Consider the following 15,754-nt stretch of genomic DNA (forward strand, 5'->3'; position numbering starts at 1 on the left):
TAGGCGGCCTCTATAAAATGGCCCCCAGTGATGATCCCTTCCTGCTGGTTTTTTGGGGTTTTTTTGGCCATACCGCTTATGGGATATTAGTTCCCCCACCAGGGATTGAACTGGGTGCTCGGCACTGAGAGCACGGAATCCTAACCACTGGATCGCCGGGAATTCCCTTCTGGTATTTATCCCCTTGTGTAATCTCATCCCTTTGAGAATGGGCTTGACCTAATGACTTACTTCTAACAAAGAGAATATACAGCAAAATGATGGGATGCAGCTTCCGAAATTAGAAAAAGACTGTGGTGACTAAAAGACTGTGATTTCCATCTTGCTCATACTCTTGTTCTCTCTCTCTCACCTGTTCTGAGGGTAGCCACTCGTCATGTTGTGAACTACCTCATGGAGAGCCCCACGTGGCACAGAACTGAGGGAGGATTCCAGCCATTGGCCAACAAGGAACCAGGTCCTTAGTCCAACAGTGCACAAGGAGATGAATCCTGCCAACAATTACGTGAGTGAACTTGGAAGCAGATCCTCCTTAGTCAAGCCTTAGATGAGACTGGAGACTGGGATGACCCCTTGATTGCAGTCCTGTGAGAGATCTTGAGTGAACTGACCCAGAGAATCTGTGAGAAAATTATCAGTTGTTTTCAATTGCTTAGTTTAGGAACAATTTGTTACGTAGCACTAGGTAACTAATACAATAATTGTGAATCAAATGGCTATTGTTTTTAGAATCTGTTGGACACATTTGGGAATGAGAAAATATTTTGAATTTTAAAATGACGTTATTTTTCAATAAACTTGAAATTACATCATTTGCAGCTATTTAGATTTACGAGGAAACATTTTAGAAAGCAACTTAAAACCTGTGTAGGGGTCATAATTTTTCTAAATTCTTTTTGCGAGTACATGAGTGAAAAATTAGCCAAATCCTAAAAGCATTGGGAAACCCCATTCCTTGGTGATAGTGAGAAAGGTTAAGGGAGAGAATTAAATCTTAAGTGGAATTAAAGAGTTCAATTATCTGCCTTGAGAAAGTAAGTTTAGTATTTGAGCCAAGCTAGAAAGCACACAACTAAAATAATAGCCTCCACCAAATGAGAGCTTACAGTTACATGTTACCTCGTTTAACCATACAACAACCCTTTGAGGGAGATTTTTAACTCTGTGGAGATTTGAGGAGGCCAATTTATCACGCCAAATTATTATGTTGAGTTGAGCCTACAGCAAGGGCACTCATTTATTTAGTCATTTCTCCATTTGAGCCAATGTCCATTTATGGGATAAATCCACCCATTTATCCAATGGCTAATCAAGGGGCCGTCATTACATGTGCAGCTCTCCTAAAATGTTATCTTGCCCCAGAACCGAAAGCGGACAAATAGCTGTTAGACCCTCCTCATCATACAAGTAAAAAGCACAAGGCCTGGTTCAGTCTTAAGTCCCCGATTCTGAAGGCCTGTGCTCTTAACAGCTGTCTTTCCAGAAGATATGAAAAATGATAAAATGCATTTTCTACTATGTTCAGGTTATATCAATCACACAGATTTTCATCTCTCCTTCTGCATAAAAGCTCAGTAAATGTATGTCCTAGACCAACACTCTAGTTAAGATTCTAAAGCATTTTTCTTATTGTAGTAAAATGTATATCCCTTAAAACTTCCCATTCTAACCATTTTAAGAGTACAGTTCAGTGGCATTAAGTACATTCACATCATTGTGCAACTATCACTGCCATCCATATCCCCAACCTTTTCACCTTCCCGAATTGAAACGCCATACTCATTAACTAATAACTCCCTATTGCCCCCTTCTCTCATCCCTGGCAACCACCATCTACTTTCTGTCCCTATGAATTTGACTGCTGTAGGTACCTCATATAAATGAAATCATACAAGATTTGTTGTTTCATGGCTGGCTTATTTCACTTAGCATAATGTTCTCAAGGTTCATCCAAGTTGTAACATATGTCAGAATTTCCTTCCTTTTTAAGGCTGAATGGTATGTTTGTACATACCGCCTTTTGCTTATTCATTCTTCAGTCTATGAACACTTGAGTTGCTTCCACCTTTTGGCTATTGTGAGTAATGCTGCTATGAACATGGGTGTACAAATGCCTGTTTGTTAATTCTTTTGGGTATATACCCAGAATTGAAATTGCTGGATTATACGGTTGAGGTTGTTGTAAGTACTCTTGTAAAAAATCATATATATAAAACCTAACTTTAAATATTTGGCTTCTACCCATCTTTAAATTTTTACAGTGCTAAGTATCCCATCTAGACAGTTATTGTTTAAGGGGTGTGAATTATGGGCTGTCACATTTTATAGGGTGAAGTTCACTATTCCTGGTTCTCAAAATAATCAGCAAATTCTGTTATAATCTGAATCAAAAAGATCTCCACTGATTTCCTATATGAGAGGTGAGAAAAAAAAAAAAAGACTTTTTTGAGAGGTCCTATATTTGGTTCACATAAAATAGTGTGTGTCCTTAAATCTTTGGCTCTTAATGGTGTAGCAGGGACGTGAGAGTGCAGTCAGCTTCTGCCTTCCTCTCTCTCCTCCTTAACCACACCCCGTAACCCCAGGAATGGAAGAGACCTGTGGCTCTAAAGCAGTGGGCGTAATGGTAAGAGCTCTGAGCACCTGGAGTATGCTCAGTTCTGGCTCAGTTGTGAAAGAGCTGACTTCCTTTCTTTTGGCTGAGTTTCCTAATTTGTAAAATGGCGGTGATGAAGTTCAATTACTGTCACAGCATTTTATTTAACTGCTAGAGTAATCACTAAATAACTTCTTGAAAGGATTCTGAATTTGTACTGTCTATATCTTTTTTTTTTTTTTTTTGTCTTAGAAACATTTCTGATTGAAGACTGGCATATATCAACAAAAGCAACAGCGTATTTTCCAGATGTCCTGATGGGGGAAATTCCTTCAGTCGTATATTAGTCTACTCCGGCTGTCATAACAAAACACCACAGACTGGACGGCTTAAACAACAGCCATTTCTCTTCTAACAGTTCTGAAGACTAGAAGTCCATGATCAAGGTGCTAGGAAATTTAGCTTCTGGTGGGAGGTCTCTTTCTGGCTTGTAAATGGCCACCCTCTTGCTGTCCCATCACATGGCTGTCCCCCTGTGTATGCACAGAGAGGATAGTACTCTCACGTCTTTCCCTCTTCTTATAAGGACTCCAATCCTTTCGGATTAGGGCCCCATCCTTATGACTTCATTTAACCTTAATCACCTCCATAAAGGCTCCATCTCCAAATTCGGTCACATCGAGGGTTGGGGCTTCAACATACAAACTGGGGGGAGGGGAGGGAAGACACACAATTCAGACTACCACAAATAGTAACACAGAGAGCAGTGTGCTACCATCATTTCTTTCTTTTTCTTTCTTTCTTCCTTCCTTTCTTTCTTCCTTTCAATGAATTTGGTTCCAACCAAAGCCTTTTTATTTTTATTTTTTAAATGTTTTTATTTTATTATTATAATCATTATTTTCTTTTTTGCCACACCACATGGCATCTTAGTTCTCTGACCAGGGATTGAACCTGTGTCCCCTTCATTGGAAGCATGGAGTCTTAACCACTGGACCGCCAGGAAAGTCCCTACCATCATTTCTTGGTAATTGTGGCAACACAGTAGATGAAATACATAAGCTATATGTTAGCTTAATGTCTCAAATAGCTTCCTCATTTTGGGCCTAAATTATTCAAATTGGATAGCTTAGCTGATAGTAAGACTGGATAATTGCTCCATGCTCTCTCATTTCCCTCATTTAACTACCTGAAAAATTTTTAAAAAAAGCTTCCTTTCAAAGGTACATGATCTTAGATCCTGTTTAATTTAACACTTACTTTTCAGAATTTATTTCTTCAGAGCAGAAGTCTACTATGAACACAAAGAGTAATAATTAATAACAACAATAACAACATACCTTTGTCTTTCTATTTTAGGCATTTAACTAACTTTCTCAAATGACTAAAAAGCCAAGAGGGAAAGAAATCTAAACTTCACTGAGCACTTACTGTGTGCCAGGCATACTACTAGGTCCTTTGCATAATTTCCTCACTAAATTCTTACAACAGCTCTAAAACCTATTATTATATCCATTTACAGAGAAGGAAACTGAAATGAAGTGGCTTGCCCGCAGTTGAACTTAGAGTGGCAGAGCCTGGATTTCAACCCAGATCTGCTTAGTTCCAAAGCCTGTTCTCAGTAATATTATTTTTGGTAAAACTGAATATATATAATTTCAAGTAGATTGAGAAGCTTCTATATTGTTAGGAAGCTTGGGATAAAACTACATGTGGTTATGGAGTGGTCTCCAAGATATATTCTGGGAATTTTTAACTGATAGTTGCATATGGTATAAAATTGAAAGATAAAAAATATACCCAGTGACTAGTGAGTGTTGATTCCATCTTGTCTCATAGTGTCTCCATTATTTCCTCCCAGTGGCAACCATTATTACCAGTTTCCTTATATTTCTTTTCAGAGATATTCTATGAATCGAATAACAGGTCATCTACACACATACACACATTTTGAAAACACAAATGGTGGCATATTAAAGCCCTGTTCTGCACTTTGATTTTTTTAGTAAACAATATATTTCTCTCTGACAAGGGGCACTGAAAAGTTAAAGGGTAAGAAGGAGACTGCTTCTCGTTCTATACTCTTTGAATAATTTTTCTGAACCATGTGCATGTATTATTTTTTTCAATCGTAAAGCATACATACAAGAAGATGTCTGCATATTCTTTTTTTTTTTTTAATTTATTTTTGGCTGTGTTGGGTCTTTGTTGCTGCGCGGAGCCTTTCTCCAGTTGAAGCAAGTGGGGGCTACTCTTCATTGAGGTGCACGGGCTTCTCTTTGTTGTAGAGCACGGGTTCTAGGCACGTGGGCTTCAGTAGTTGTGGCACACAGGCTTAACTGCTCTGCAGCATGTGGGATCTTCCTGGACTAGGGCTCGAACCCATGTCCCCTGCATTGGCAGGTGGATTCTTAACCACTGCGCAACCAGGGAAGTCCTGCATATTCTTAATATTTGAATGACAACCCTAAAAACGAGTGGTAAGATTGTAAAGAAAACCAGTTCAAGGCCATTTTATGTCTCATTTTATGTGGCACCATTTCTTCTTGAGGAGCATGATTTTTAACAACATTTACATTCTGAATTAAGCTTTGGGTTGTGATGCTAGCTAAAATCAACTCACCTCTAACAGGAAATGTTATTCTGTTGTCTATGAAATACAGAATCCAGGTTTTGGAATAAGTATGGCTACAGCCTGGTGGTCTTACTCTGAATAAAAAACACTTCAATTACAATAACGTTTCTTTATGATAAGTCTTGGAGTCATGATATTAAGAGATAAAAAGTCAGAATCTATCACATTTATTTTATACCTGAGAAAGAGAGTACCAAAATGTAAAGCAATGAGTCCCAAAACACAAAACAGAGATTCCTGACATTCAGTCCACTGCTGTCTCCATTAAAACAAAAACCTTAATAATCATTATTCTCATAAGTATTTTATTCATTAAATTTATCATAAAAAGGATATGACCTGTATGACCCCCCCAAAAAAGAGAAAATAAGAAAAACAACTACAATTCTTACAAATGATATTAGACACATGCTCTTTTCATATCCAGAAGTTAAGTTCCAGAGGTGAGTTAGAATTTCTGGGAGTATTCAACCTTGAGGCAGAATTTGAAAGAGGACAGAGAGTTAGCTTGTGGGATAAGAAAGCAAAGACTTTTCCTGCGTAGGGGGTAGCATTAAAGAACACCCAGAAGAGTAAGTGGGTGTAGAGAACAAAAGACTCTTTCAAAAGAAATCTGAAGGCAATCCATGTTAGTGGGTGGGGGAGGGGAGATTTTCTTTTTTAGCTTCTTGAAAATTTTCTCTCTGAAGGGTGGTGGAGAATAAAATTCTAAAACTTTTCAATTTACTTAAAAACATTATTGCCCTTAAAGTTTGTTTTTAATGCACCAGACTTTCTGTAAAATTAAGACTATTTTTTAAGAGCAGTTTTAGGTTCACAGCAAAATTGAGGGGAAGGTACAGAGATTTCCTGCACATCCCCTGACCTCGCACACGTATTGCCTCTCCCACTAGCAACATCTCCCCCAGAGTGGTACATGTGTTAAAGCTGATGAACCTACATTGACACATCATAGTTACTCAAAGTCCATAGTTTGACCTCAGGGTTCAGTCTTGGTGTTGTACATTCTATGGGTTTGGACAAATGTATAATGACATCTATTCATCATTATGGAATCAAACAGAATATTTTCACTGTTCTAAAAATCCACTGTGCTCTGCCTATTCATCTTTTCCACCCCCCCCCACTCCCACCCCCATCTCCACCCCCTGGCATCCACTGATCTTTTTACTGTCTCCATAATTTTGCTTTCTCCAGAATGCTATAGTTGGAATCATACAGTATGCAGCCTTTTCAGATTGGCTCCTTTCACTAAATAATATGTATATATAGTCCCTCCATATCTTTTCATGACTTGATAGCTCATTTTTTTTTTTAGTGTTGAATAATATTCCATTGTCTGTATACACCACAGCCTATTTATCCATTCATCTATTGAAAGACATTTTGGTTGCTTCCAAGTTTTGCCAATTGTAAATAAAGCTGCTATAAATATCCATGTGCAGGTTTTTCTGTGGACATAAGCTTTAAACTCCTGTGGGTAAATACCAAGGAGCACAACTGCTGGGTTGTATAGTGAGAGTATGTTTGGTTTTGTAAGAAACCACCAAACTGTCTTCCAAAGTATCTGTACCATTTTCACTGCACCAGCAATGGATGAAAGTTCCTGCTGTTCTACATCCTCACCAACATTTGGTGTTGTCAGTGTTCTGGATTTTGGTCATTCTTATAGGTGTATAGTGGTATTCCAGTTCTCTTAACAATTCTTCAAGTCATATGGCTTCCAGATCCCTCAATGCTCTGCTTGCCCTTCTCAGAAGCTCTATTCTATGAAGAAACTGAGGCTCAGAGATAAATTATTTGCTCAAAATCATACCATCAACAGCATCTGAGCTAAAATTTGTATTCATCATTATTTGCAATGAATTGACTCACAATACAGAGACTTCTCTTTATTTATTTATTTTTTTACTGTGAATAATGCTGTACTTTAAAACATCACGGAGTCTGGGGGCTCTGAGAAGAATGCCAGACAACTTCTAAGATTTCTCTTTCACGTGAAAGCATGCATGCCTTTTTGAACAGGTTTCAAGGAAATCAGTGTTGTTTCTACTTCTTAGTTAATGAAAGTGATAGCTTTTTGAAGAATATGCTATTTTCCAGGGCTAAGAAAGCCAAGGCAGGTAATGAACATGCTAGATTTTTAATGTCTGATACTCACATTTACGATGATCACGTATATTCCTTTTGTACTTGGTAAGTTGTTTCTCTGTCTGAACTTTTCTTTCTTGAGAATACATAACCACATACACAGTCCTGAGAAACAGCTTGGTACTACTGTGCATATTTGTCTGAGAAAATGAAATGTATACAGTGACCTAGGTTTGTGTTCATTGTAAATGGTAAGATTTATGAATTGTCGAGTCAACCTTACAAAGAATCCTGGATATGAGCCATCTTGATCTGACTGTGATTTCTCCCTTAGGTCAACTCTAGGTTACTATATTCTAAGTCTTTATGCCACTTAGTCATGATGGGAATTATAGTTGACCTGGATTTCCCCATTGACATTTCCACTTGATTAGCTCTGTTTCATTCTAGACTTAAGTAGCAGGAAACTTCTGTTGCTGTTCTCAACATATGCCCTCAAATTTATAGAAGTCAGAAGTCCCAGCAAAAATCACACAACAGACATTTCTGGTACGTAATTTAGCCATAGGGGCTACGTGGGCATTAGTATAGGAATTTCTCATAGGGCTCCAGGTGTTACTTAACAAATTAGAGCCACTTCTTACTAATTCAAACTAATTGGACGATGAAAACTCTGAATTAGTAAAATCTTTAATCACATACTTAAGAAAACCTTTTAATTGTAATAATTTCAAACTTACAGAAAAATTATAAGAATAATACTTGAAATGTACATATATCTTTTACCCAGATTACCAAATTTTTAACATTTTTAAATTACACTTGTTTTCTCTTTCTCTCTATTGTGCCTGTCTATATTTTTTATTTTTTCTGCACCATTTGAAGAGTTATCCTTTTATAATTCCCTTTACCTCTTATTAATTCCTAAGTATTTCCTAAGAATAAGGGCATTCTCTCATGTAACCACGGTGCAGCCATCAAATTCGGGACACAAACTAATACAATAATTTTTATCCAACTACCATTCATATTTTTTCAATTATCCCAATAAGGTGTGCACAACAGACAGCAACTCTATTCCTCAATGCTCTTGGCTGTGCAGAACTTTAGAGATCAACCTAATACCCATAAACCTTTTCAAATTTTTTTCCTCCGTGAGCTCCAGAAACGTCATGATTTCATAAGCAATCAATCAGAAGTCAATATCGACATTAGAGAATGAGTGTAACCACATTGCATTCCTATAATCTCAGCCTAAAAACAAAGAAAATTAGAATTTCAGGCTGGCCTTTGATGCAGAATTATAAATGTGCAATTCCTGTTTGGCTTTTGAAATATTCAGATCAGTTTATCTATTCCTGTTATAGTTTTCAAGACCTCCTGGCTAGAAATGACTGATTCAGTTGAAATTTTTCCATTTTACATAGCAAGAAAAAGAATTGAGGGAAAGTATATTACTGAGAAGTAAAGGGCAAATTGAGATTAAACCTCAGTATTCTTTGTCCTATAGCCTACTTGCCTTTAAAAGAGGAATCGTCAAGTAATCAATTAAAAAACTCACAGGGAATACATTTCTAGTACTTGCATTTCAGGCAGTCCGTAAGAGGGAAAAGTAGGTCAGTGGCTGATCGGGGGTAGGGGGTGGGTTTGATTGAAAAGGGGCACAAGGGAACTTTCAGGTTAGGCTCTGAAAATACCCTAGAAGGTTAGGCTCTGGTTAACTAGTTTTCCCTGAGAGCAGGCCTTGTTAAGAAGAATAGAATGCACTGGCTTATTTCAAAATGGTTCCTTTTCTCCCCCCTGCAGGAAACACAAAGTGGTTTTTTTCCCCAATATTTACTGTGAGGACCTGGCTGGCCTCCTAGAGGTAAATCTCACAATACTGTAGAGCGTGACTCTTTTCACTCCAGTTACCGTAATTTTTGTTTAGATTATTGTCTCTATTGTCTTTTGCTTGAACTATTGCTAAAGCCTTAACTGGCCTCCCCATTTCCAGTCCCTGTCCTCCAGCTCTGTGTTGCCAGAAGATCTTTTAAAATGAAAACTTGGTCATTAATTTCTCACATTAGAAAACTTTGATGGTTCCCTATTGTTTAAATTACAGCCGAAGTCAAATTCCCTTTGGTATTGCACACAAGACTCTTCATGAACCAATACAATATTCTAGTCTCTCCATCCAATACCCTTCCCCATACCCCTTCCATCTGGCCAGGCTGATTCCTGGCACCCACAAACGCCTATGGATCATGATGTTTTAGGTCTCCTGTTATTCCTGCTCCTATAAAGACCCCCATCTCCTTGTCTACTTAAAGAAAACCTTATCATCATTTACACAAACATTACTTGCTTTCTGAAGCTTTTCCTCCTATCCCCCATCCCCCAGCACTAATTCCTATTTAAAATAGCCCCTATACTTCCTAGGTGGTGCAGTGGTTAAGAATCTGCCTGCCAATGCAGAGGACACGGGTTCGATCCCTGCTCCAGGAAGATCCCACATGCCGTGGAGCAACTAAGCCTATGTGCCAAAAAAAAAAAAAAAAAAAAAAAATAGCCCCTATATATTTCTCATAGCACCTACAGTATTTTGAATACACTTAAATGATGACACAAACTATATCTTATTGCTTTTTTGATCCCCGGTGCCTAGCACTGTACTTGGTGTACAAAGTGGTCATATGACTAGATTTATACCTGTTGATCTGGCTTAATTACTAACTGCACTCTAACTCTGAAAAGGGTCTTGTTTGGCAGATAAGTAATACATGGCCACCTCTACATGGTATATGCCTAGTAAATATTTGAATGGATGAATCAGCCTTCGTTTTTCTTAATCACCTCTGGCACCTGAGCACTTACTACTATACAATAAATATAGTGAGAATTAAAAGTTTTTTAAAAGTTAGTTGCTTATGACATAAGCTGCTTTTTCCTTAGCTTGACTACCGCGGATTTAACTTTGCTTAAGTTACCTTGGGCAACACGGAGCCCAATTGCCTTTTGACCTCGCAGCATGGTTTCAGACTTTGCTGTAACTTGTTTCATTTTGTAAACAGCCACATTTCCTGATGCCAGTCTTTCAAAAGGTCACGGAATTAATAAAAGCCAGATAGCCCGCGGTGGAGGCTGATATGGAAAAACGAAAGGTGTCAGAGTCACCACCTAACCCTAGAAACACCGTCCTCACGTCTACTTCATCACAGCCGGCACCAAGCATTCGCTTTGCCCAAACCAAGAATGGCCTCCGTCAGAGTCAATGCCCTTTCTTTTGCGGACCAATGGAAACCTAGCATTCAGGGCACCCGGTGTCCTCACTTCCGCCTCGGGCGCTGGGGTTTCTCTAACTCCCTTAGCGAGCCCGGACCGTCCGCTTCCAAGTCGGAAGGGCTTCGACGGCCGGGGCGGCGAGGCCCGCAGGCGGCGGGCGGGATGAGCGCGGCGCGCGGTGGAGCGGTGCGGACGCTGCGGGTGCCCGGCCGCCACGGCTACGCCGCCGAGTTCTCCCCGTACCTGCCGGGCCGCCTGGCCTGCGCCGCCGCGCAGCACTACGGCATCGCGGGTGAGGCCGGGCCGCGCCGAGCCGCCGGGGCGGGGGCGGGTTCCAGCCAGCTGCCGCTCCTCCCGCTGGGCGGAAAGCACTGCCGACAGTAGACGGCGCCCCAGAAGAACACCGGGGGAAGCCGAGGAACGGCTGGCTCCCTGGCCGCCCTGCCCAGTGTGGGGAGTTGGTCTAGAGTCCATCATCTTTTACAGTGACAGTGTGGAAGATGCGTAGGGCCCCTCGTCCTCATTCCTTAGAGTGCACCGATACCATCGCTCCCCGTGACACACACCCCTCCAGGTACACGCGGCCCTGCGGAGAGCGGGCTGAACGTGTGTGACCCCTCCTATCGGTCCGACGGGACCAACAGGACTTGGAAGACGGCCTGCGGGGTCACCCCAGTACCCGCTAATTGGACCACATTCCCCACAGGCCGCAATCGAGCCGACGCCAGGAGTTTCCCCGCAAGTGCCAACAAACTTAAGTTCTGTTCTCGCCTTTTGTTATCTCCGGAGGAATACGTACATGTGCATGCAGTTAGAGATTCGGGTTAATGGTCTCTGGTCCTAGTCAAGGTTGAAAGGCGGGCTACCATTCTTGACTTCAGGCTTTCTTTTAATTGATCTCGTAGCTGTTGTATACACACTGAAAGTCTATGAAACAGTTCACTGCATAATGCCACTCTCGATAGTATTTTTTGTGGGTTCCTACTGTGATTTAGTGATTTCTAAAACTGAGAGGGAGAGAAATATTTGCCTTATATTTTCACCATTAGCTTTTAGTGGTTGCAAATTCAGATTTACAGTATTTGCCCACCGTTTAGGTTGAAGACTCGTGAGTTTGTAATGATATTTTAAATTACATCCTTGAAAAAAAAAACTTCTTAAAAGGAGCTGATGTATTTTTTAAAAAAGTTAGTCATGTTTAAATAGAAGAGTTTTTTCCCCTCCAACCCTGTAACAAATAAAACTCTTAAAATACGCTGATCCTTTCTTTAGTAAAATAATTCCCCTTTGGTAGATTATGATACATTGCGTTCAGCACTTTACCACCAAGTGTGTGGTAAATTCCACTACGTATTTTGTTTTAAAATCCCATGCTGAATGTATTTTAGATTTATTGTGAAGGCAGTGTGATGTAGTAGAAGGTACACAATCCCTGGGGTCTATTAGCCTGAGGTTTCTCACCTGTAAATAGGGTCGATAACACCTGTTTGGGAGGTTTGTGTGCCTGTCATCCTGCCTGGGCATAGAGTATGCGCTTAAATATCCCTCCCCTGTTAGAGCTGTGTCTGGATTCCAGGCATAGGTGAGATGGTAAACTTAATATTTAATTATTGAAGCACAGTGTAGAGAGAGAGACAGAAATGGAGAGCGCAATCCTGATCATTTTGTATACGTGGCCTCAGGTAACTTTAGGGAGAAATTTGTGACTGTAAAATTGGTACTCAGTACTTGGTACCCCCTTGCCTTGACGTGGTCCCCCATCAGGTTCAAGAGCATGAGCTCAACATTTTTCTCCTTAGGCTGTGGAACCCTGCTAATATTGGATCAAAATGAATCTGGGCTTACGCTTTTTAGAAGGTAAGATGACTCTAACTATTATATATGTATTTCTCTGTTGCTTTTAAGGCCTTAATAAAATTAGGTTTTGAATCTTTGTAATCAATAAGATGTTTTAATTTGCAATATAAAAGAACCTTCAGGATTTGCACAGCATAGAACTTATTTTTGCCATTAACTTGTGATTATGTCACTTTTCTTCTAAAGCTCTTGTCTCTTAGTATTCGCTTATAAATGATACAACTGAAACAAAAAAAATGTGAGCTGCTTGGTATACTGTTTGACGTTCCTATCTTTGTTTTCTTCTTAGTGTACTTTAGCTTTACTCATTCAGGACCTAATTATCCATTTTGTGGGTGATCGCCTCTTTCCCTTTCTTCCTTCGATGCCTGTCTTGTCTGTGTGACTGTTAGACTTGTTAACATCTCCATCAGAGTTAGTCAAGGGTAAAGGAAGGAAAGGAAATTCCACCAGAAAATAGCTACCTGCTGACAGCTCAGGTGAAAGATTGATGGGAAACATTGCAAGTGTTGATCTAGATTAGTATTTTCAAGTGCTTGTTCTTCCCTCCTGTGAACCACAGAAAACAGTGAGCACCCAGGTGAGGCCGCATGTCCTCATGTAAAAGATGGCATATTTCTAGTTGGCAGCCCTGATTTTACTCTAGCTGTGCAGTTTTCTAGCTGTGTGACTGGGCTCTTCTTTTAAGCTCTCTGAACTTGTTTCCACATCTGTCAAGTGCCTGCTCTATGAATCTCCCATATTTGTGAAGACCATGTGAGATAATGTGTGTTAAAATATGTGATAAACTAAAAAAAAAAAAAAAAAAGATTGCTATTTTATGTTCAGCTGCCTATGTAACTACATTTTTTTGGTTTTAATTTTCCTGGTGTAGCTTCGACTGGAACGATGGTTTGTTTGACGTGACCTGGAGTGAGAACAATGAGCACGTGCTGGTCACCTGTAGTGGTGATGGCTCGTTACAGCTCTGGGACACCGCCCGAGCTGCAGGGCCACTGCAGGTCTATAAGGAACACACTCAGGAGGTACGAAGGGAATCTTTCTGGGCTGATTTTTTTTTTTTTTGGTTGAAATCCATTCGGGGGTGGAAACACGGGGAAATGTCTTCAGGGGACAAGAAGTTTAAGCTTTAGTGTTTCTTGTTCATGTTAGATGTCACTTGTTATTTGATTATTCAGACGTAAAGTACCTTTCGGCCTAAAGAGCTGGGAAGGAAGAAAAGGTCAGCCTTCTCATTAGTCAGTAAAAAATGCCCCTGGTGGGAAGTATACTGTGGCACTGTTTCCTCCAGAGGCCCGTCGCTTTCTTTAAGCTGTAAGGAAGTATATGCCTCCATGCACTGCCTTAAGATAGAGGTAGGTGGACTTCTCGCAAAGATGTCATGAGATTGCCTTTAGGGCTTCACTAAGATTCCTAAGGATTTTCAGAATGTATTGAAGCAAGAACATGAAATACTGAATATAAGGCAGAGCTTACCGAAGAAGTTTAAAAACTAAATCTCTTTCATGTGCTAGGTATTGTGTGTGTGTATGGGTAGCATAGAAAATAGTTTGGCCTTAAGTCATATTAAAATACATAGATATGGAGACAGATGATTGAACTTGGTGTACCCCCCCAAAAAATAATAAATAAATTAAAAAAAAAGAAGAAAAAAAAACAGAGATACTTTTAATGAACATGATGGTAAAGACATTCTCTTTTGGTATTTTACCTTAAATATTTTAAAAATTTTCTCAAGGTAGCAGTAGATCTTTCAAATGAAAACTTGCAGATTTACTTGCAAAATTTTGCCTGGCTCATGGAAGGCCTTCAGTAAATGCTTATTAGGTGCAAGAATGTTAGTCTTTTGTAATAATAGACTGGTTATGTGAAAATTCTAGACATTTTTATAGTTCTAGCTATTGAAAATCAATATTTCTTTTTTTTTTTCTTCTTTAAGAACTTTTATTGGGATACAATTGACATACAATAAACTGCATATATCCAAAATGTACAATTTGATATTTTTTTTCTTATTAGTAATGTATATATGGCAATCCCAATCTCCCAATTCATCCCACCGCAACCCCCACCCCCCCACTTTCCCCACTTGGTGTCCATATGTTGGTTCTCCACATCTGTGTCTCTATTTCTGCCTTGCAAACCAGTTGATTTGTACCATTTTTCTATATTCTGCATATATGTGTTAATATATGACATTTGTTTTTCTCTTTCTGACTCACTTCACTCTGTATGACAGTCTCTAGGTCCATCCATGTCTCTATAAATGTCCCAATTTCATTCCTTTTTACAGCTGAGTGATATTCCATTGTATATATGTACCACATCTTCTTTATCCATTCATCTATTAATGGACATGTAGGTTGCTTCCATGTCCTGGCTATTGTAAATAGTGCTGCAATGAACACTGGAGTGCATGTGTCTTTTTGAATGATGGTGTTCTCTGGGTATGTGCCCAGTAGTGGGATTGCTGGGTCATATGGTAACTGTTTTTAGTTTTGCAAGGAACCTCCATACTGTTCTCTATAGTGGCTGTATCAATTTACATTCCCACCAACAGTGCAGGAGCATTCCCTTTTCTCCACACCCTCTCCAGCATTTACTGTTTGTAGACTTTCTGATGATGCCCATTCTCACTGGTATGAGGTGATACCTCATTGTAGTTTTGATTTGCATTTCTCTAATAATTAGTGATGTTGAGCAGCTTTTCATGTGCCTTTTGGCCATCCATATGTCTTCTTTGGAGAAATGCCTGTTTAGGTCTTCTGCCCATTTTTTGATTGGGTTGTTTGTTTTTTGATATTGAGCTGGATGAACTGTGTATATGTTTTGGAGATTAATCCTTTGTCTGTTCATTCGTTTGCAAATATTTTCTCCCATTCTGAGGGTTGTCTTTTTGTCTTGCTTATAGTTTTCTTTGCTCTGCAGAAGCTTTGAAGTTTCATTAGGTCCCACTTATTTATTTTTGTTTTTATTTCTGTTGTCCTAGGAGGTGGATCAAAAAAGATCTTGCAGTGATTTATGTCGAAGAGTGTTCTTCCTATGTTTTCCTCTAGGAGTTTTATAGTGTCTGGCCTTACATTTAGGTCTTTAATCCATTTTGAGTTTATTTTTGTGTGTGGTGTTAGGGAGTGTTCTAATTTCATTCTTTTACATGTAGCTGTCCAATTTTCCCAGCACCACTTATTGAAGAGGCTGTCTTTTCTCCATTGTATATCCTTGCCTCCTTTGTCATAGATTAGTTGACCATAGTTTATCTCTGGGCTTGCCATCCTGTTCCATTGATCTGTATTTCTGTTTTTGTGCCAGTA

At 39.5% G+C, this 15,754-nt stretch overlaps 1 protein-coding gene across 2 annotated transcripts in view; it reads left to right on the forward strand.

Moving 5' to 3' along the window:
• The first annotated feature begins 10,648 nt into the window (after positions 1-10,648).
• PEX7 (peroxisomal biogenesis factor 7) overlaps positions 10,649-15,754 on the forward strand; it is a 90,257-nt gene continuing 85,151 nt past the window's right edge. For both annotated transcript variants that reach the window (XR_009054288.1, XM_057738675.1), the window contains exons 1-3: positions 10,649-10,878; positions 12,386-12,443; positions 13,318-13,468. Coding sequence is in view for 1 of the 2 variants with exons in the window: in XM_057738675.1 (XP_057594658.1) it covers positions 10,749-10,878; positions 12,386-12,443; positions 13,318-13,468 (339 nt within the window). In the remaining variant the exon portion in view is untranslated. The remainder of the gene's footprint in view (positions 10,879-12,385; positions 12,444-13,317; positions 13,469-15,754) is intronic.

Source organism: Hippopotamus amphibius, chromosome 6 (genome assembly GCF_030028045.1).
Source record: "Hippopotamus amphibius kiboko isolate mHipAmp2 chromosome 6, mHipAmp2.hap2, whole genome shotgun sequence".
Taxonomy (NCBI): Eukaryota; Metazoa; Chordata; class Mammalia; order Artiodactyla; family Hippopotamidae; genus Hippopotamus; species Hippopotamus amphibius.